The sequence below is a fragment of the Calonectris borealis genome, chromosome 14, assembly GCF_964195595.1.
Source record: "Calonectris borealis chromosome 14, bCalBor7.hap1.2, whole genome shotgun sequence".
Classification (NCBI taxonomy): domain Eukaryota; kingdom Metazoa; phylum Chordata; class Aves; order Procellariiformes; family Procellariidae; genus Calonectris; species Calonectris borealis.
In genome coordinates this window covers 3,303,991-3,326,893 of record NC_134325.1, presented here as the reverse complement: position 1 = coordinate 3,326,893, position 22,903 = coordinate 3,303,991, and the positions used below count along the sequence as shown (strand labels likewise).

At 39.2% G+C, this 22,903-nt stretch overlaps 1 protein-coding gene across 2 annotated transcripts in view; it reads left to right on the top strand.

Annotated features, from left to right (window-relative positions):
• MOB2 (MOB kinase activator 2) overlaps nucleotides 1–22,903 on the top strand; it is a 120,674-nt gene that overhangs the window by 36,807 nt on the left and 60,964 nt on the right. Inside the window, exon 2 of one of the 2 annotated variants that reach the window (XM_075163006.1) lies at nucleotides 21,571–21,804. The exons of the other annotated variant lie outside the window; for it this stretch is intronic. Within the exon in view, the coding sequence (XP_075019107.1) occupies nucleotides 21,767–21,804 (38 nt within the window). The 5' untranslated portion in view covers nucleotides 21,571–21,766. The remainder of the gene's footprint in view (nucleotides 1–21,570; nucleotides 21,805–22,903) is intronic. 2 annotated transcript variants of the gene reach the window in all.

Sequence of the window (22,903 nt, the reverse complement as noted above, 5' to 3'; positions counted from 1 at the left end):
CTAGGTAAGAGGCTATCTTACTGTATGACTGATGACAAACTGTAAATGTCAAACACGTTATTAATTGTAAGCTCCGTTTGGGAGCCTATAGCTCCCAAATAGCTCCTCTGGAGCCTATTTGTAGATTATAGGCATCTTCCACAAGGTGGAGCTTCAAGGCTCTGCAGCTGGGAATTTTTCCCTCTTGACTAATAAGTAGAAAGATGAATGGAGTTTATGAAATCTCTTAAAACAGGTATAAAACGACCATTTCAATGCTTTTCAAGAAAGTGGGTGGGTTTTAGAAAAAGCAACTGACTCAACAGATATTTTGAACTCTTTAATGTGTCTGAGTCACTGGAATTAATGTAAAAGAGGAAAGGAAGGATTGGAAAAAATAGTTCTCATTACTTATTTATTCTTTTGGAATTACTCTTTCTTTGCTTCGAAACTGACTTGAAAGGTAGGCAGAACTAGATAGAGAAAAGCATTATCAAAATGCTTGCTAAATCTTCATTAATTGGGAGGAGGTTTTTTTCTTGTTAAACAGTCCTACCCTAAAAGAAGAGGAGGAAACTTTAGATAACAGCTATTCTGATAGATAAAAGAAAGGCAGAAAGCATTTTCCTTTCTTTTGCACAGCTGTCTTTTCAAGAATGAGCTATGTATACCCTTTCTCTAGAAGGGAACCTTTTTCTGTTCTTCACTCTGCCTGCCAGAAGTTGCATCTTCCTGAATTCTGGAGAAGTGCTACCAATATTTCAGGCCATGTTTCAGTAATCAGTTATCTTGGGCTTTGCATGTTTCTCTGAGTATCCGAACTGTGTTTTACTCTATTGCCATCTTGTCGGAAATCCCCTGCTGTTAATTTTGTTGGAATGGAATTCATCATCTGCTCACTGTGCTGCTGCTGGTAAGACAATTTTATACATTAACTAGCAGAGACGTGTGTGGACATGAGCTGGTACTGTGCAGACAAAAACTGGGAAAGAGCTTAACTGGAGAGGGGGAAGAAGGACCGGATGGGGGGTAGCAGCAGGGAGGGAGAAACCAAGTCTTGAGTGTCTTTCCTGTCCAGCTTTTCTGCCTCAAGCTAGCCTTTTCTGATGATAACAAATGTTAGTAATGTACGTTTGCCACATCTCTTTGTATGAAACAAAACTTGAGGATAGAAGCAGTTCACTGAGGGCTCTTTACAAGTACTCTTTCCCTCTCACCTTTCTTCAGTAAACTCCTATGTTACTCTCAATACGTTTAGACCAAGGGACTTTATTTAGTACTTTCTGCAGGGTCTATGTTGTCACTTCGTGTTTGACTTGAGGAGTAGCAGTTGAAGGTTGTGAAACATTTTCTCAAAGTAAATTATTTGTGTTATTTCTTTCATGCTTTGCAGGTGGTGTGCTTATAAGCAAGAGATAAGAAATTGGTTGTGATTTTTCATTTTGTGGTTCAGGAGTCTCCCTGGGTTAACAAGTAGGACCTTAAGAACTTTGAACGGAAACTACCTATCAGAAATCCACTTTCTCCCCTTCTAATGTTGCTACCCCCCTATCTGATGATCCTCTGCAGTTTTAGGCACAGAAAATAGCATAGGCAAATGCAATAAAAAGCAGGCGTTCTTTATGCGTAATTACAATGAGTTAAGAGTCTTTCTGCACAGACTGACTACTACTGATTTCTAGGCTTCATGTAGGCCAGTGGCTGAACCAGTCTGTAATGCATCTGCATCTTACTGGGTCTGCTGCAGATCCAAGTTAAGAACTCTTCTTTAAACTTCAGTTTCCCTCAGGTGCTATCACAGTCTTGACATGTTAAGAACTGTCTAAATTTATTTTTCTTTTGGTTCTACCTCTGACTTTTTTCAGGTATTCTTGTCGTGCAAAATGTTTAAGTATCAGATCGTTGATATATCTGTTGGTATGGAAGATGTGGTAGCCACTTGGACAGTTTTATGAAGAGCCCTTCTCCGTAATATAATGTTAGGTTAGATTTCTGAACCACAACCTCAGAATAGATATCTGACTTGCAAAAAAATGAAGTAATATGAGCAGGGTGTTGGAGTGAGCTTGAAATCATGGGGTTATTTTGCCCAGATCTTATGGGACATGTGGTTGTGTACGGGCAAGAATTCTTGCCCTTCCCTCCCACTGCTTCTGCCAACGTGGATGTCCAGTTTCCAAGGACTCTCAAAGTACTCCACCCCTCCTGTTTCCTAGCGCTAGCAGAAAATACCTTTCTTTTCTGAAAGCAATAGCAGTATCAATTACTTAAAAATATTGTAGATGCAAGCTTTTGCATAATCCTTAAGTTTTGTAACAGTGAGTGGTTCTAGAGCCGTCAGTTCCAAACTCCAATGACTGTCTATAGAGTTGGATAAAGAATTACTCATTTCCCACACAGCTTTACAGAAACAGCGATTTTGGCAGGGAGTTTCAGGGTGAGTGGAAATAATAAAGCTAAGGATACTGAGGGTATATTTACTAGAGGTAAATATTTATTTTTTATATTACATAGGCCAATGCCCTATTGACAAAAACACCCTCAGCAGGCAGTTCAGAGGCATTCCTCTGTTGGTAACAGAATACGGTTGTCTTGGAGCAAAGATTTTCTTAGCACTTATTAGCCAAAAGATCATAGTTGCTTTATTTAAACAAACTTTGGTATGAAGATATCAAAATAGCAACCTAAACCAGATGTTTCCAGGGAATACACATGGAAAGGGGCTAAGTGTAGCCTGACCACCCTTAAAGAACGGAATAGGCAGTTGGTGACTATTTAGCTGGATTCCCTTATGGTCCCTTTTCTTTGCAAGTCCTATTTTCAGAATAGAATGTGAAAGAAATGCAGCGTAGCCATTTATTTAGCTTCAAATCAGTGCAAAAGATCCCTGTGCAGCTTACAAAGAGAGAAGGGTGATACGAGTTTTTAGGATGTTAGTGGAAAATTTCCACATTAGTGGAAAATGTCGTGACTGGGAAGACAGATGCTGTCTATAATAAAGCTGCCTGTGGTTTCAGCATCTGCTTTTTTCAATTTTACTAATCTATAGGATTACTGTCCCATCTTCTGTATGATTATCTTGCATTACTTTTCATGTTGCTGGTAGACCTAGATGCTCATAAAACTGAGAGTCTGGCAATATAAACTTTATCCTTTTGTTCCTGCTCTTAGTGTGCTCTTGTCCTGAGCTGTGATACAGTTGCTATTATAATTGTTCGTGCTGACTTCCAAGATAATGCTTTGCTGTGATTGGTCATTACACATTAAGTGCTAGACTGCTCTTAGCTTTAAAACCAGAATTTAAAACAGGTATGTGGAAGTAATGTTTAAGTTCCAATGCAGTAACCTCTTGTATTTCCCACTACTATGCCAAAAACAGTCAGTGCAAAATTATTTGTCTGTTCACTCACGCCTAAGTTCATTACAACTTAGCTGTAACTGCTGGACCAAGCATGTGCACTTCCCATCCTACTTTAAAAGCAACAACATGCAGAATTTAGCAGATAAAGAAGTCGTCATCTCCATTAATCATAATACGTGTTCATTTGTATTTGTTCTTTTGCTCTGTTAGCATATCCTGATAGATGATTAAGCGTCTTTTCAGGTATTACTGCAGTCACTGTCTTTTCCCTTCCGCTTTCCCTCAGTCACTTTGCTCCCTTGGCCTTCTTTGTGTACTTAAATTCTGTATTTTTTTTCTAGGTTTTCTTCAAAGCATGACTAATTGCATGGGTTTTAAAAGGAATATTGTATCTCTTTTTTTTTTTTTTTTTTTTTCCCCATTCCCCACTCTGATACTCTTAAAGTTTTTCAGACACCTGCTGGCTAGGGAGCCAGCCAGGGAAAGGTCAGTATGAAAGCTCATACTCTGATCTTCAGATCAGAGGCCAAACGTCTCACACCATACTTGCTGGATTTTGGTCTACTTTCTGTGAACGACCCTCACAAGTCTCTAGTTTTCGTCTAAGTGTCTGGTTAGTAAACCGTTGACTTAAGTAAAGAGAGTCCCTCTTTCCAGAGGTATGGGGATGGGTGTCTTGGGTCATAATGGGGTGGTTTACTGTGTCTCCTTATGTTGCATTGACTCTATAGCTGATGGACTTAATTTTCTATGATTTTAGTACCTGGCTCACTCCACCTATGTTTTATTAGCGAGCTCATATTAGCTAAGGTTTATAGGAGGTCTATAACTGGTTTCAGTTTTAAATAACATAATTTCTGGATCAGATTTTCGGTTCATGGAATTAGGTGATGTTCTAGTAGTAGCCAGCCATTGGTTGTCAATGTATAAATAGAATTTAAGTAATTTCTGAGGAAGCTACACCTTTTTTAATCTGTTGAGAAACTAAAGAAGGGAGGAGGTAAAACAGGAACTTAAAACCAGTTCATCAGCTACAGCTATTACACAGTAAATGACTGTAAATCACACAGTGGACATTTCATAAGAGTAGATAAATCTCAATTAGACAATCCCAAATGTTTCTGGGAGGAGCTATGGATATCATCATGCAGTTAGTATATTACCCTAACGAGCAAATAGATCACACCCCTTAAATGAAAGGAGTTACCTGAAAAGGGTTTGAACTATTTGAAATTAGTTATGAATCTTTTACGCATCTTTCTGAAAAAGATTGGTTTCTAACAATGTACAGATGTTAACTAAAATAAAAATACAGTATACATGATAAAAATCTGGCCAGGATATTGACTATAGCTTATTTATAGCATTTGGTTTTCAAACTATCCCACAAAGGAGTAGTGAATTTTCTTGTATGATTTTTGGTCAAAGTGAGACTGAAGATATCCTCTCACAGGCAGTGTTATGCCAAATGTAAATGATAAAAGGGACAGAAGGAGGTGGTCGGCTAACTTTTAAAATCAATGGTAAACCTAAAGAACAAGAATTTGAGTGAAAAAACACCATCACAAGTGTGATAGTGGCACTGCGATGTATAATATTGCCTCTAGATTGTGTTGCTTTTCCCACCAAGGAAGATGCTTTTTTTTTTTTTATTAATTTTCAAAGGACAAGGCCATGTTTTGCTTAATTTTCCCATCACTTCACTGTTCTGATCATTTCCTTTGAGATGCTGGATTTTTAAAGTTCTACCTGAAATTGGGAAGTTTTCTGTGCCGCTGCAGCTTCTCTGTAACTTCTCCTTTCCTACCCCAGTTGGGTTTTACTGAAGTTCTGCAATTTGTTCTTTCTCTTGCAGTTCATTTCCTAAATTAATCTTTCTAGTCAAGAGCAACATTAGAGTCTTCCTGATAGCTCTAGTCTTTAAATGGGGAACTGGCCTTGCTTACTGCATTTGATTTCAGAATAGTTCATGCCTAAATATATCCTACCCTGAAGCATCCAGCTTTATTTCAGTTTTAAACCCTCTTGGGTCTTGGAAGTATTGTTTCATTTATATATATAATAAATCAAGTAATGTCATAGCCTTTGATATGAATAGAGTTAAAGAATTCCTGAGTAAATCTTACTAAAACTTACAAAACCGTTGTTCAGTGAAGCTTCAGTTGGAAGGTTTTTTTTGCATTTTTCTTCTTATTTTGGCAAAACTTTTGACTTTCTCAAACAAGGGACATAGAAGTCATTCTCTGAAGCTTGTACATGAATGTATAGCGTTGGTGGTAACACTGTGGTGGTGTTTTAAGAAGGACTAGTTATCCGGGAGAGTCATAGTTTGAAAATAGTTCATTGTAGGGCGATGGTCCTAATTGAATTTGAGTATGTAAACTATTGTGTTTCTATCACGTTTCAGAAATCCCTTGCAGGTGACAGGAATCAACAGGACTGAAACCTATCACCTACCTTTTTCTTCTGCATCTGCTTGTCAAAATAGCGTCTGCTTTGTACGTAGTAAAAACTGAGGCTCTGGTTGTCTGTTATAGCGTTGTTTAAGACTCCATTCCTTTGCCCTTTTATTGGCTTTCTGCAGCTTTGTAGGGAGTAGATTGTATAAAGCATGCCCCTGGAAAGCAGAGGCTGTTAAAAGGTTTAAGACAAATTTGTTTGAAGACAAAGAGGGCATTGAGGAAAACTGTGGAGAGGGATTGAAGGGTTTTTGCAGCGCAACAGAGCCTTGTCTGTGCAAGACTCAGCCTGCCTCTAAGTTCCAGCAGGCTGCTGAGAAGCAGGCCAAGAAAAGACTCTCCAAGACCCTGTTCCCTTCATCTGAAGTCTGCCATCTGGACAGAGGATGGCTAGAGGGTTCCTGGAACATATAGAAAGGAATCTTGAGGGCTGAAAATAAATGCCAGTGGAGGCAGGAAGTGTCTGAGACGTAGGAGGGTTGGAGGAGGGGAGCTGCTTTAGCATCACTGCTCTGTGGGTCACAGCACTGCTAAGGATGGCAGGCAGATAAGGGGAGCTCTGTGCTGCACGCGGAGGTGCACGGCCGTTCCTCCGAGGCCTAAGCCCTCCTCCATTTACTGCTTTATATGTGTGAGGGCATTTTAGTTGGTTGTTACAGGGGTTCCTCTGAGTCATTTGGAGCTTTACCCCTTGTAGGAAGGGGTGCTTAAATTTGTAGTTCTTGGCATACTGGGGATTTTGAAGTAGAAGAGGTTTATAGAAAGATAGAATGGTGCCAGCTGGTCTTAAATTTTATCTTGACGCTGCCGTGTTTGAGTTGTCACGAAGCTGTGTGTTACTTCAGCATGGTGTTTGGTGGGGTCTGTTGCAGTCAGGTCAGATGATGGTATGAGTGGACTATGCTGCCCTCAGTGATTTTTCTCCTGTGGTAAAGCCAATGAGCTGGGACATTTTATTCCTTTAGTGTGCTTTAATAAGTGGTATAATACTGGAGAACAATATCCTTCCTTTCTGGGTTATGAGGGTGGCACGGTCTTTGTACTCTTCTCAGAATATAATCACACCACCCATCTTTTCTTCCTATAAGAATCTCTTATACCTCCAGAGAAACCGTACAGTGAAAAGTCTTTGCAGCACCTGTTGTGCATTTTTAAGGATAACCAGCCAGATAACGGTGAATGTTTTTGCTTCGTGTGCTGTCCTGTAAGTATTAAGTTGAAACGAGCTAAGTTTTAATTTCTCAAGATCTTTCAAAGAATGTGGTCATGAAGCAGCTCCTTCCTATAGTGAGCTTTTCACTGCTCACAATAAACGAATCTTCACAAGATTTCAGGGCCTTTATCATCTAAAGAATGCTCTTAGAAGGCCAAGACATTGATTCTAGAGGAAGTTAGACTCTATGCATAACTGAGCTATTTTCCTTCACTTAATGCTTCTGAAAAATTAAAAATGAGATTATCCTCAAATGTTCACTGTATAGCCCATGGGAAGGTGGTGGTACATTTCTTATTACTGACCTTGGAAGTGGAGTGTGCGTTAAGTGGCAGCACTCACTGGCCTTCTAGAACTGAGGGTAGCAGAAGGTCTTTTCTGGGTGAGAGAGGAGATTTCCAGAGCAATTGTTTTATCAGGTACATGCACTGGCAGCCTTCTTGGTGAGATCACCGCAGATAGTTTACGGTTTGATTAAAACTTAATGGGGTAATGAGGGCATGATACCTAAGAGTAGAAGGTGCAAGTTTGGAATGAGGATCATGTCAATAAAGTAACAGTAATTTTCAGGTTTCTCACTGTACTTGTTTGGTAAAGTAGCCTGTTAGCTTGATGTTTTAATACAGTTCCCTGGTAGGATTATGTAGCTGAAAGACCATATATCTAACCAACAGAAATCTTAGTCTAGAAATTCTAATTTACATGTTGATCAATAACTCCGAATATGAAAACCATATGAATATTATAAACATCATGTAATGGAAAAAGAAGATCCTACCACAGCAACATCTTTACTGCTGGAAGGTTTGTCTTGTTGTTGTTTCCCTCTAAATGACTTGCTATATCGTCACTTACAGTGTATCAGTAAGGACTGTAATTATTTCAGAGGCTTTGCACACAGCTACCATTTGAATCTGTAATTAGGGGAAGTGCAGGTTATCTGTGCTCAGGTTAAATTGTTATCCAGCTGCAGTATGTATTACAGACTCCGTAGCACAGAGTGTAGCTGCATAGTGTTGCAAAGTGAAATACCAGTTCACAGGTTTGAATGTATCTCGCTCTTGAGGAAGAAATAAATAGTGGATAACATGATCTCTGTGCCAGCTCATTACCTTACACATGGTTGTTTTTGTTAAATAAAAATAGTTTAAAAAAAAAATCCTTAAATGTTTTAGGATTGAATAGTGGTAAGCTGGATTCTTTGATACGTTTGAGGAGTGTGACTTGTTCTATTCTTTCGCAAGCTTTTTCCTGAATTTCATTAGTGTTGTTGTAAATGCCAGGGTTTTGGGTTGCTGTCACTTCTGCAGCAGTAACTTCAGAAATTTTGTAACCTTTCTTGGCTTGTGGTCTATGTAATTGGAGCACAGTGCAATATGACAACATGGAGAGGGCAAACCTTTCTTTAGATAAGAGGGAAGAGCACAGAAATGATTTAGTATAATTTTGAGCCAAGCTTGAAAAAAATCCTGTCTTCTCAAGAAGCTTGTTGAGTTTATGGCAGTGTTTTTCACCTTTCTGTCACGAGAAAATACATGGAAAAGACCCTTTAAACTGAATCTTTTTGCACTGTCTATAGAGAAGGACAAAACATAGCTGAAAGATTATGACACTTAAGTGTTTCTAATATGCTTAGTCAAAACTTACTACATTCGCTTTTCCTCTTTGAGCATTTGCTGTTGCACTTTCACGGAGTTTGTGAAATTTGTCATAGTTTTTGAGGAGCAAAATGGTGGGATTTCGTTAAAATACCTGCAGGTGAAAGGTGGAATTTTACATAAAAAGATTCATATAAAAACACATGCATATGCTTTCCTTATAGCACATTATTGCTTTATGCCTGACCCATAAGATGAACTATTTCTTTGTCGTGGATTCTCTGCAATAGCAGGGTTGCTGGTCAGTGATACACGTAAGAGAAGGAATTGTTTTTTGTGTGATTGCGGTAGAATATGTGCATTGGGAGTGGAAGAGAAGGAAAAGATGGCCTTGAAAATAAGTTTGTAATGTGTGTGGGGGGATAACTTTGTAGTATGTGGACTTGAAATTATCTTGGTCAATAATTGAATCAAAAATGGTAACCTGTATTAACAAATGTCCAAGTGTTGCAGTGACATTCCCTAAATCTGGTCATGAGTATAAAATATCAATCACTCTTTAGGAGATGGAGGAAACTGGAAGACGCAGAGACATTAAAGGGGTGAGGCAAGGACTCTGGCCCTGGATTTATAGTGTTTTGTAGGTGCTCGCATAATCATTTATTTGGCACTTGCACCTTCAGAGGTAGAGATAAGGCATCGCACTTGATTATCCAAATTCTTTGGTATATAAATTACTTAAGTGCAGTGTATAAGGAAAATGAAATGCTTTAAAAAAAAAAAATGCCAACAACCTGCAACAAAAGTTTATAAGAACTGTTAGGACCAAAACTGGCTCATACCCTAGTAATGACTCATAGAAAACTGAAGAGCCTTGGTTTTTCACCACTTATGAAGAATAAAGCTTTTCATCACTTAAACTTGAAATGGGTATGTTTTTAAAAGTTAACAGCAAAAGTGCAATAATATCCCTTTCTAGCTTTCACTGCTCTGAGCTGAGCTTTATCTGATTTTATGGCAATGTAGTGAGGTTTTTTTTTTTCTAAAACAAGCAGATAATCCATTATTTTATTAGGATGTGGAGAGTCTGATGGTATATATCAACACAGCATAATTTTTCATTGAATTAGTTGTCAGAAGGAAAAAATAGAACAGGAATGATTTTCTGAATGATGATCTAGCTCAAGTTTTAAAATAAGAAATGGTGTTTCAGCTGTTGGTATGCAAAGTGATTTGTAAATAATGTGTGGGGTTCAAGCACGATGCCCACTTGAGGCTCTCAATACGGCCCTAAACAGCTGTTCTGGGAATGCAGCAGTCAGGTCCGTATCTGTTCTGGTGACTCCCTGGGTCTCAATTTAATTGGAAATGGAGAGCTCTGCTAACCTTTTTAAAGATTTTTCTTAAGAAATTTGGAGTACCTGGACAAAAGAAATGAGGGTTGCAGGTTGGAGCAAAAGGCAGGTCAAAGCTGATGAAACCATGCATAGCTACGTTTGCGTCGTACTACTTCTTCATAGGCCCTTTCAGTTGCCAAATGGGCACCTGAAAAACTGAAGGATCCTGTGCTGGCACAGAAGCTTGAAGCGTAGATGTGAAGGAGAGGACGATACAAAGGTTAAATACAATCATAGAGTCGGTATGGGTGCAAATTACAGATAAGGAGAAAGCTGGATAGGTAGGGGAAGAAATGCCAGCTCCACGGGAGGCAGAAAGGTTTCCAGTTATTAGAGGTTTCCTTCTTGCATCAGCTGGAGCTGAAGCCAGCAGTCCTCTGCCTCGCTTGCCTGTCTAGGCGAGCAGAGCAAATGCCACTGTAAAGGCACTGAAACGGAGTGTGGTAGCAGTGCCTGCCCGGCTGGCAGAGGTCCGTGGATCCAGAATTGCATACTTTTATACACTTCCCGGATTTGAAGATGATAGAGTTTTGCAATATAGAAATTACTTTTCAATGTGCTTAATAAGAAACAGTGTACGAAATCTCTTCTTTTTTGGAGGGAAGAGAATAGTATGATAATTAGCACCGGAAAAAATGGTTTACAATCCATATGTGCAACAAGGCTGCTTTAAGGCCTGCAGTCTTAACTGTTGCATTTTGAAACTTGAGTTGCTTGACATTGCATGCCCAAAATTGCTTTAACATCTTTTTGGATATGTACCATGCAGCTAAAATCCAGGGGAAAAAAAAAATTTATTACACTAATGATATCCCTTAAAAGTTGCTCTGACTATATACTTTTTAAAGTTTTGATTATTGAACTAGAAACAGTTTTAGGACAACCTGTACTGCGTCTTAGAATTTTGGGAGTTTGCTTCTAGACATGACAGGTATAGGTGCTGATTATTCTTTATGCTTTTACTTACTTTTAAATTATGTGACTGCGAAGATACAGCCAGACGTTTTTTGCTAATTGGTCCTATACTTTTTTTTTTTTAAGGTAAAGAAATGAGATTTACTCGCAGTATAAGTGAATGTTAACATTTCCTGGTAGATAAGCTTGCTCTATCTCTTTAAACATCTGACAGAAGATGGTGTCAGCTGCACAAGGGCATAGTGTGAAAATGGCCCATTATGAGCTACTCAAGCTACTGGAGAGTTTAAACTCTTATTCAGCAACACACTGTACTATTTGACCCTAAGCAATTTAATCCATTTTTGTCCCATTTCACTGTCTAAAATTGCAGAATACTCCACATTGCAGAGATGTAAATGGCTTGGCTAATGATGTGATAATTGACCTTTGAAAATTGTGTGCTAATTAGTATAGTTTTTCTCTTGCGTCCTGTTCACAGCACTGTAGGCTGCTTTTATTACTGTAGCTTAGTAACTTCAAGCAAAATTACATGAACTCGGAATAAAAATCCAAGTAAAATAACTAAGTAAAAAATAATAATGACGACAACAACAACAACAACAACAATAAAGCATTAGATAAATAGTAGCTATTCCAGAATAGCATGTAAGGAGATCCCCCTTCTCAATTTGCTGTGCAGGCTTTCTTTTACCCTCTTTTGCCCATCTGTCAGGAATCTAAAATTATATTTAGAGTGAGTTTAATGATTGGCTTTTGAATTAATTCTTCTGAATCATGAATGCAAACTAACAACTCTGTGATTGTGAGCCTAAACAGTCAATGATTGTGATGCTATACATACAAGATTTAGGTTAAATCCTCAGTGTGTAAGTTGAAATTCTGTAAAAGGGCATGTGTGTAGAAGGAATGGCTTAAACAGGTACCCAACCTCCTCTTGCAAATAAGTTCCCAACCTCTGTGATTGTCAGGCCTGTGTTTCGCCCACTGCAGTTAATGAAGCTGTGCTCTGGTGGAAGTATATGGGTAAATAAAACTAGACAGGTTAAAACATCTGACTGTAGTCTTAGTATTCCTTTTAAATCCCGGAAGAAGTAAAGATGGAATCCATAAAGAAGGGAAGCATAACACAAGTGCAATCTTAAGCAAGCTGGATAAGTTGGTAGAAGACTTGTTGTGGGGAAAGAGTGGGCTATATGAGATACGTACCCTTAGATGTGCTTGAAGAAAAAAAAGTAATTGACTATCATGTGCGCATGGGAGGGTGTACGTGGGGCTAAGCTGATGTTGGTTAAAATCTTCTAGGAACTCCCAAGAGCCTTTCAGATGAAAGGGTGATACCACCTGAAAAACATGATGGTTTTGAGGCAACTCTAACCTGTCACATGAAGTTTTGTGATTTCATTAATTTGGCAGTCAGTTTTTCAAATTTAAACCGAGTCGCTTTTTGGTTATTCAGAATTTTCAGCCAAAACCTGGTTCTCTCATCTAACCTGGGTCTTCCCAGCAAGATTAGCCACTCCCCTTAAGTTGTCTTTCTTCTAGGTAATGGCACAGTAAAAGGATAAAAATTCTAGTAGTAGCTTAGAAATTCTGCTTTTAACATTGAGTTACTCCATCTTTTGCCAGGAAGAAAATGTTTCATACCCAAAATAGGATTATTTTGCTTTGTTCTCCCAGATCACCCGTTGGCTGCTGAAGTATATTGCCATATCTCTGAAGGCATTTAAGATCAGCTTTCTAGGCTAAACACTTTTAGGACATAAGACTGCATATAGGGATAAATTATGTAAGTGAGGAGTTAGGGATTGCCTTGAATTGTAGGTTTTCCCATTGCATAAGCTAGATGGACTACTTCTGAATAAACCAGAAAAGTGGCCAGGCAGCAGTTGTGCAAAGTTTGGATGAAATTTAGTGGTGGGTGTACAATTCTTTTATTTTATTTTCTGACTTGAGAATGATGGCGTGTAAAGTAAGAATCTAGTAAATAGGCTTTGCCTACAATTTTGCCTTGAGAGCTGAGCTCCCTGTTCAACAAAAATCTTTAGAGAAAGTATGTGATTGTGCACGGATGAGAGAATGAAGGGCAGTTACTCAGAACTGAAATGCAGCTTCTCTCATGTAAGAGGTATTCTGAAAGGCATGAGGCGTAAGCAGTGAGGTTTGAACTGAGAGCTGAGGACTTCTGAATGATGTTATTCTTTCATTTGGTGCTTGGCTTTACGTGAGTCACTTCAACTCATAAAACCCTAGACTTTGTATCTTCTCAGTTTCTGGCGGCTCAAGTACTTCCCAAAGTGTCATTACTGCCATTTTACACTTTGGGAAAAGGAGATACCAAAGTGGAAGACATGAGCTAACCAGTAGATTCTTCATTCCTGGCCTTAAACCGGTTAAGTACTGGGGAGTCCAGCATTTATAGCTACCAGCTATCTGATGCTGAAAGTCCCGTATTCTGGCCTTACCAGAGTTTTACTTCACATTCACTGCTGTGCCTTAGCTAATACAATGAAAAAGCACCGTACGGATGGTACCCTGTGTGTTTTATCCTCGGTAATGTAGAAAGACAGAAACAGCAGTGAGATTTTGATTCTGTTTCCAAATCGCGTTTCCTTTTATCTGCTCCACTTTATAGCCATTTCCTCCTGGGTTTTTACAATTTAATGACTGTAACAATCGCTGAGATGACACAGGTTGCAGGGATTGAGGGCTTTTTTCCAAAGCGCTATAAGAATTTCCGAAAAGTGCTATATAAATGTTAGTTAATGTTCTGATGTCCTCAAATATGCGGTCCAGACTCTGACTGGGGTGAAGTATTCTTGCCTTTCTTTGAAGGCTAGATGACTAGGGTTATGCCTAGGATTAGTCTACAAGGACTTTTTTTTGTTGAATATTTAGGGTCTTGGAAAAATGTGCATAGCAGCAGCTGAAGTCCAATTTGGCAAGGGCTTTGTTAGGATCACCTAAAAAGCTAGTGTTCAGATGATTTATGTTGCTGCATGTGCATTGACATGCATGGTATTTTTCACTCTGCACTTAATTTTAGAGAAGCTGTTTCATTATGTGCATTAATTTAGAAGTACAGAATAATCTGCAAAAGCAATATTGTATTTATTTGTTTTGAGATAGTCGATTAATTGTCTTCTCTCTGAAGGTGTATAAAGCATGTCTGATAAGTGAGTCTCCAAATGCAGGATGATAATTTTTTTGATCAGAATTTATTCTGAAACGTCCAATTTTCCACTTTTCTCCTCTTTTCATACCAGTCAGCAACTGATAGATTAGTTTAAAGCTGATTATAGTTGTCGTCTTGTCATATGTGTGTTTGGCTTTACAGGGTTTTTTTCGCTAACCTTTGGTGTCCCACCCCCTCACCCCCACTACTCACAAGCCGCATGTCCCCCACATAATCCCTTTGGTCAAAGCCAACTACTTGCAGAAGTGTTTGTTTAGATTTGTCCTGGATACTGAATTGCAGAGAGTTGATCAGTGTTTCCTGTCCCAAGTAAGTATTTTTGCACAGATCTTTCAGACCCATCTGAATTAGGAACTGCAGAAGAACAACTTAGTGGCTAGCAGATTCGTCTTCTTTTGCGGGTGTCAATGTTAAACTTCTTAAGCAAATAACTTTCTTAAATTTATAATATTTGGCAATAAGAATCTGCATCTGCAGTCTGAACTTGGGACTTAAGTGAATTTCCTTTACCCTAGTCCGAGAGGAGCATCCTGGAGTCCCATCGGTCCATGCAGTGTAGTAATGGAAGAGATGAATGAATCTTTGAGGGCACTGGGGAGGATGTGCAAGAGCAAGCTCGTAATCAAGTTTAAAAGGAGATTCAGAGAGTAAGGGCCTGACACTTTTCATTTGTTTCAAATTAAAAACATGTTAATGACCAAGCACATAGTTGTTGTATATCGTACTACCTGTTGTATTCGCTAACCTATATATGGCATGCACTCTGTCTCACAAAATTTATACCCTTATTATCCAATTGTATTTCCTGATGCCTCTTGTTTTTAATGATTTGTTCTGTATTTGACCAAAATTACAGCCCTTTTTCAATATTTAAATACTTTTCCTTCCTTTCCTTTGTTAAAGGAAACAAAAGTTTTACTTGTGGAATACCAGGTTTCTGTATTGGAATCTGGGTACTGTTTCATTATTAACAAAACCAATCTAGTTTTAAACTTTTTTTAGTGGAAAAATTGCTTGTAGCTTTTAGCACCTTAGTGTGAGACCACTTAGCTAAATTTAAAAAAAAAAAAAAAAGGAAAAAGGAAAGAAGCAAGTTATGCCGTAGAAAACTTAACTACTTTTTCTTTCTGCTTGTTTTATAGGCTTCAGGGATTCGTACGTGCCTGATCGTGTGTAGTTAATTTTAGCTAAAGTCTCTTTCTCAGAAATGTCTCTCCTGTTCTCCCTCTGTGGTACTTACAGACTTCTCCTGGATTGTATCATTAGCTAAATTTTGCAGCAGAGGCTTTTATACCGCCTGGGACTTCTTGGGTGGGGCGTTTTGGGAAGTCATACAGTTGTTTCCTGTTCTTGGACTGAAGGGGCAGTGCCTGCTCTAAATTACCTGCTTGCTGCTCTTGCCAAGAACATCAATCTTCTCTTACTATTTATTATGTTACTTTATGAGCCTTCCTTTGAGATGGACAAAGTGTTGGGGGCTGATCTGAATGGGGGTCTTCATGCTCTACAGCCATTTACCACGGTTATATAAATAACTGTTGTCCACGTGGCTGGTCTTAATGCCCATCTGCGTGAAGCAGGGCAACTTTCACCTCTCACTGAAAAATTTATTTTGCCACAGTATGTTGTTAACCCTGTGTAAGGACCTCTCTTTAACGCTGAAACTAGTTACTAAATTCTGTCTAGCTGCTTCTGTTTTTAAAACCTAGAAATCATTTAAGATAAGTTAAAAATAATGCAATTGAGCACTGTGAAGTCTGATACCAAACTTGCATTACATTAACTCTTTTGGACAGCCCTTCCAAAGAGTGATCTGTCCCTGTTCATTCGCTCCAAACCTACCTCCAGGAAACTGCCCAAAGAAGGGGGATCAAAGCAGGCAGCGTGCCAAAGGTTTGTGTTTCAGACAGTCTGGCACACGCTGAAAGCTTGGTCTTTCCTGTACTAAGCCATGGGCAGATGTCCATTAAGAATGATTAGGCAAAATTTATATAAAGGCCTTATAAAATGTTGGGTGGTTTTGGTTTGGGTTTTTTTTGTGTGTGTTTTCCCTCCCCCCCCATCCTCTCACTTGAGAAGTTTTGTGTGGGTGTGTATTTTTTTCTAAATTTATAATCCCTGGCTTTTGCCCTAGTCCGGTAGAGACTGCTCACCCACCCTTTTCCGTTTCCAGGCGGATTGCTTTTCTGTTATTTCAGTTCTGTAACTTTCTCCAACGCTGTCCTGTTTTGCTTATTATGACATGCTTGCAATAACCCTTTCAGTGCTGCTGTCATCTTTGCCTTCAATCAGGACTGGCTGTTGTATTCATTTAAAAAAAAAATCTTCTCTTAAAAAGCAAATTAAAGACTTCTCATGTGGTACGGCTTTTTGTTTATATATAGGGAATGTGATATGGCTTTCATTTGTATATTGACCATTGTAGTGTCCCCACACAGGGTTTTTTCTTCTTTTCAATACTAAGCCAAAGCCCCCACTGAAATGGGATTTCTTTACAGCTTTGGCAAAGAAATCCCTTCAGCTCTGAAGCTGAGGCAGCGCTATCTTCATGTGCAGAATGAATTAGCAGAATTTGGGGAAAACATTTATTTCCAGCTATGTCTGAGAGTCAATTTTCCTGTTCTTCCTCTCTTTTACTTTTTCATTCCCTATCCAGCAATGGTTGATACTGACCTGTAAGCTCCTTGTTTCTCTAATATCCATGTTTAAATTAAGCCTGAATTAGCTAAGTAGTTAAGTAGAAGTAAAGTGAACCTGACTGACCTGCTGTTTGGAGCCCTGTGTGAAATATGAACTAATACAAACTTCTGTAAGCGCACAATCAGACCAGAAAAGTAGACTCAAATTTGTTTCTTGTAACAATTCAGTGTTTCATTGGTTATCTTGGGGAATTAATTTGGCCAAGCCCTTAAGTGCAAGTTATGAGGCAAGACAGTAGAAAACAAGGTTAAGCATTAGGTTAGTGGGTATTTTCCAGAAGAAAGGGAGTAAACTGTTCTCTTCAATAGTGGGACAAATTCAAATAGATTTTTCAAAACATTGGAGAGAATGGGTCAAGGATACATGTATAAAATAACACTAAATACTGTAGAAGTAACTTTATCACTGTGAAAAAGCCATGGCTCTGGAAAATAGGGTACATATGGGCACACTGTCTCCTCTCTTTCCTGACCAGATGTGGAGAACTGAGGTTGCTAGTGAGTGTTTCTTTTTAGATGTAGAAAGATGTTTCATTCATATGCAAAACTCCCCCTGGATGAATAATTAAGCTCTGAGTGTACTGTAAGTCTTTCCAAGTAGTAGAAGACTAGCTATTCTCTTCTGTACCCAGCTTTTTACTTAACTTGTACGTTTCCTTATTAAATGGAGAATTTTTTTTTTTAATGGTATTGAAACAGAGATCTTTTAACACTGTTTTCAAAGCACAAAGTGGCTGGGAGACGGTTGAAAATGGTAAATCATCCATACTAATTTCTGTTATCTAAAGAACTGTACTTTGAGCTAATGTCCAGAATAACTGGGCCACATGGTCCTGTTGAAATTCCCCTCAGAAGCAGAGCAGTAATTGGATGAATGTTTAGCCTGGGAACAAATAATCCATGCTAAAGTTTATGGATGCTGCTTGGGGAAAGGAATAAAAGAGAAGTGGGCTGTAAGAATGCTTTATTTGTTGGAAGGGATCATAAGGAGACGTAAAGATGTTCTCCCTCCTCCCATGTGCTTTCACCACAGCGATGATGATTCAGCTTGTGTATGCTCTCTGGAATGCGTACGTGTAGGGAGAGAGAAGGATTTCTTTAGGTGCAGCTAACTGAAAATACTGTAGGAGATAATGTGTATAGCACATTGCCTCACCATAAAGTTGCCTACTGCAGCGAGTTTGTCGTCTTTATTTTCATGTTGACTAAAAAGAAGGGTTTTTTATCTTTGTTAACCAAACACATTTCTCCAGAAGACCTCTCTGAAGCAGGAATTCATTGTTTCTGAAGCAGTTGTGTTGGCAAGTAGGCTTTGGCTGTGTTTCTGTGGTAAGTTCTTTTGTCCATGATAGCATTTTGGGATCCCAGCATCAATGTGGCTGGCTCTGGCTCTGATTGGACAGTTTATATTTAGTTGCTGGTTTCCTATAATAGTTTTCAGATGGAGATGTTAAAGAACACATACCCTTGTGCTGCTGTAATCCCTGAAAGAGCTTGGGGAAGTGAAAAAGAAAAAAGCATTGATATCTTTCAGCAGAAGTAAAGTTTGGAAAAAACAGCAGCTGCTTGCAGCAACAGAATGCTGAAATTTATTTTTAAGAAATTAAGTAGCCAATAAAAATAAAATGCACAGAAAATCTGGGGTACATCACTTATATTTTGCATCCGGAAAGGAGCTTAAAAAGAGCTGTGGAAAGGTCTGCTTTTTTTAAATTACAAAAATTGTGTTTCTCCAGTTTACAGTAGTACTCAATTGCTATTAAGTAACAGTCATCAGACACCACCTCATGATAGCTCCTGTGTTCCATATTGCTGGTGCACTTCCAATGCAAATTAGTAGATACCCAAAAAACCCCAGTGTCATATATGCTTTAATTATACTGTCAGATGCATCTTTTCAGTGGGGCGTGATTTATTTCAATTAAAACTGAAGACATAACAGATTTACTCTGAGCCTGAGTTTAAGACCACCTCTCCAGAAACTTTTCCCCAGAAATCTTTGCTTCGAAGAAGAAAGCCAAGTTCAAGTTTTTGTTTGATTTTGGGTTTGCAGAGCATTTAGAAATGATCTTTTATGTTAAATTTTTTATTTATTAGCTTTAACTATTTTTTCTTCTCTAAATTATTAACCAAAAAAATGATCCTAGTTTTCTTTGATAAGCTTCCAAGAACATGCCCCTGCTTTATCCAGCGCTGGTAGATAGCTGCCTGCAGGGACCTAACTTCTAGCTCTTCTGTGGCCATAGTGAATCTTCACTCACTCCTGAGGGACAGTGGGGCCTGACCATAGCAACTGGAAGAATCAGGCCCTGGTGCCAGCCAGCGTGTAGAATCACAGAATCACAGAATCATTAAGGTTGGAAAAGACCTCTAAGATCATCGAGTCCAACCGTCAACCCAACACCACCATGCCCACTACACCATGTCCCTAAGCGCCTCATCTACACGTCTTTTAAATACCTCCAGGGATGGGGACTCCACCACTTCCCTGGGCAGCCTGTTCCAAGGCCTGACCACTCTTTCAGTAAAGAAATTTCTCCTAATGTCCAGTCTAAACCTCCCTTGGCGCAACTTGAGGCCATTTCCTCTCATCCTATCGCTGTTACTTGGGAGAAGAGACCAACCCCCACCTCGCTACAACCTCCTTTCAGTAGTTGTAGAGCGCGATGAGGTCTCCCCTCAGCCTCCTCTTCTCCAGGCTGAACGCCCCCAGTTCCCTCAGCCGCTCCCCATCAGACTTGTGCTCCAGGCCCTTCACCAGCTTCGTTGCCCTTCTCTGGACACGCTCCAGCACCTCAGGTAGGTAGGATCTTTGCAAGGCTGATGGTTGAGAAGAACATGAAGTGTAGTTCTTTCCTATGATATATATGATAAAAGCAGAATGCTGCCACCACTGTGGTGGTAATGTATCAGACCTATTTGTAGTCCTGGCCAGTATAACTTATTTTGAGGAAAAAAAAATCTAAAGCATGCTGTAGTCTGGTTTGACTTGAGCTAGTTTGCCTCATGTGGTTACACAGCACAATTTTCATTCTTTATTCCAGCTAGTAATGGAAGCAAATCATAGAAAGCTAGGGATGAGAGACCCCTGTAGAGGTCACCTAGTCAGTCCCCAGCTCTGGAGCAAGATCATCTCAAAAGCCTGCAATAATGGAGACCCTGAAATCTCTTCCCGTACTTATCAAACAAACAAAAAAAAAACCAAAAAAACAACCAAGCAAAAAAAAACCACCTCAAACAAAAAAATCTAATACTAACCGCATTTATTTCTTGCTTAATTCAAGTCCCTTTGTGATGGATAGAGCAGGAAGAACATTTTGTTTCCCTTCTCTTTACAGCAGTGTTCTACATTCTTGGAAGGTGTTATGTTGTTTTCCTCCCTCAGTTGTCTCATCTGTGAGATAAATAATATTATTCTTGGAGCTCCCTGGGCTACATCTGTCTTTAACTAGGATGCCAAGGGTTGGGCATGGTACGCCAGGTGAGGCGTGATAGATGCCGAGAATTACTTTCTATCTTGCAGACGCAGCATATTTGTACAGCTCAGTCTCATTGTTTTTTATCAACAGTATGACATTGTTGATTTCTTTAGCCTGTAATTCACTGTGACCCTTTTTTCTCTCAACATTTGTGATCTAATCAGTCCCTATATAGGTATACTTGATTACACCTAACTCTATAAACTCAGGTACATAGAAAGAAATTAAGCAATTCTCCTATTTTTAGGCTGTTTTTCTGTAACTGTTAAATTTTCAGATGACAAATCTGAAAGAACAGTGCAAAGATAGAATCAATATGAAAATTCAGCTTGACAAACATTGTCTTTAGACATTTGGGCTGTTAAAATACAGAATAATGTTGTACTAGGGCCAGAGTTCTGTGGGACCCTACCCATTGCTTCCCTCTGTTTAGGTAGTGAATATTTAATCTTTATATTTGGCTAGCGTGCAGTTTTCCCATTATTCTAGAGTAGTTTCACCTAGGCCAGAAGTGACAGTCACTTCAACATTCATTGGTAAAAGTGTTTTTCATGGGATTTATTACTTGAGTCAGTGTCGATTTGCTCACAGACAGTAAATGATCAACAATTATCTGGAGTAATTTTTGCTGTGTGTGGTAGATCCCAGTCCAGACGTTAAGCTGTGCAGCTGTTTAGTTCACAGCTATTGGGGAACGGTAGGGCGAACAGAAAGGGAAGGAAAACAGCCTCATCGGAGACAGTGCAATCGTGTGATTTATGCAGGGCAGCCTGCCCAGGACTGGACTGCTAGAGGGTATTTTTCTCTGTAGCATTTGAGCATGACTTTAGATCTGCCTGTTTTTAACTTTGTACAAGGAAAGTAAACCTTTTAACCACTAATTGTGTGTCCCTTTCCACATGTGTAGTTTTAAACTTGATATTAGGGGGAGAAAAATCATGAAAAAGTCTGAGTATTTGTTATTTAGGGCTTCTTGTTGAGTTGCCCTGTGCTGTGAGGGTAGTGCTGAATACTTGAGTGAGAGTCACAGCACGGCTGGTGAGAAGGAGGGAATAGATCTGAAGCTGCTCCCAGACTAATTGGAAGAAGAGCAACTTCACCAATAAAATACAGCTTTCTGCAAGATTTATTCTTGCACATGCAGGGAGCAGTTAAGGTATTTTATAAACACCCCTTCTCCATTAATTTTTCCTACTTTTCCTTGGGGGGCTCCAAGATTTTGTCGGAGGTGTGTTGGGGAGATTTTACACCTCCAGACTCTTGTTTGGCTGCAGGCAGTTTCCTCTGGGCTTCCTGCTCAGTGGCTCTGGTGGCGGTTTCGCATTGTTCCTCTCCGATGACTCAGAGAAACAGGAAAGAGATCCCCTGGTGAACAAAAAGCGCAACCACCAAACAGGTGCCTGTATTCTGGTCTAGCAGAGGACAAACCACCTCATTCTGGATTTCTTCCTAAGATTCTTATCTGCAAGTATGAGACTCAAGAGGAATGGTTCATACACGCTAAACGGGTAAGAAAGAGCCTGCATCCTCTTTTTGAATCGTCATCATTAAACCCGCGGGAAAACGGAAGCCTTTATTTTTCTTTCTAGTGACGGGGTACATGAAATAATAACCAAGTCTTTTGTCTCAAGAAGATTGGAGGATCGCAGCATATGAAATATGCAGCTTTTTTAGCTTGCTTTCTTCTACATTTTGTTAGATTTGCTTTTACAGCGTGTGCATTTGGTGGGGGCAGGTTAGAGTTATCTGTGTGTTAAAATGAGGTGGATCTGCTCAGTAAAACCACCAAAGCATCAGGAATGGTGTGATTCCTGAAGAGATGCCTGTGGTAATTATTTTAAGCATTTGCCAGCAAACACCCTGTGCTTTTGGTACAAACAAGAGCTAAACTCATTAAATGTGATGCTCCCTGATGGGAATACAAATGACTTTAAATTTAGTCAGTCTAAAAAATTAGTTTAAGCAATTTCAAGTACTTAAAACTGCTCTGAGTTACTTTACTAGTTTTGTGGTTTTAAAAATACTGAGGTTTTTTTCCTCTCTGATTGCTGTTAAATCCTCTCAGTAACAGAGAATATACAATATACCATTACTGTAAAGGAGATAACTAACTAGATATTCCTTGTTTAAGGAATCTCTTTGTAATAATTGAAAGTAGAGAATTTTCAGGTGAAAGTGTGTTTTTTATAATTGCATTTGATTTCACTGAAGCAGGTTCTTGTATGTCTTCATATGGTGTGAGTTTTATGTCTCAGCACAGCATCCCTGAACTGAAGAGGACTCGTACTTCCTCGGCGCTGTGTTAGCTGTTTATTAGTACCTGGCAGGTGACTTGACAAATGAAGAAAGTTGTTAGTCTTGGAGTGTCATTTTACATTCCTGCTGCTTTTAACCTTCTGTACTGAGTAAGCGTTGTGATAAGTGCTGCATGGTGGCGTTGGCTTAGTGCTGCATTCCTGAAAAGCCCAAATGTATTTCAGAGTACAAGTGTGCAGACCAGCCCAAAACTGCCTAGTTGCTTTAAAATCATGGTCCATTGCGCACTTGATTGGCAATCTCTGCACAAGAGAGGCATACAGCAATGCAAGCAGATCAGATAGGAAATAT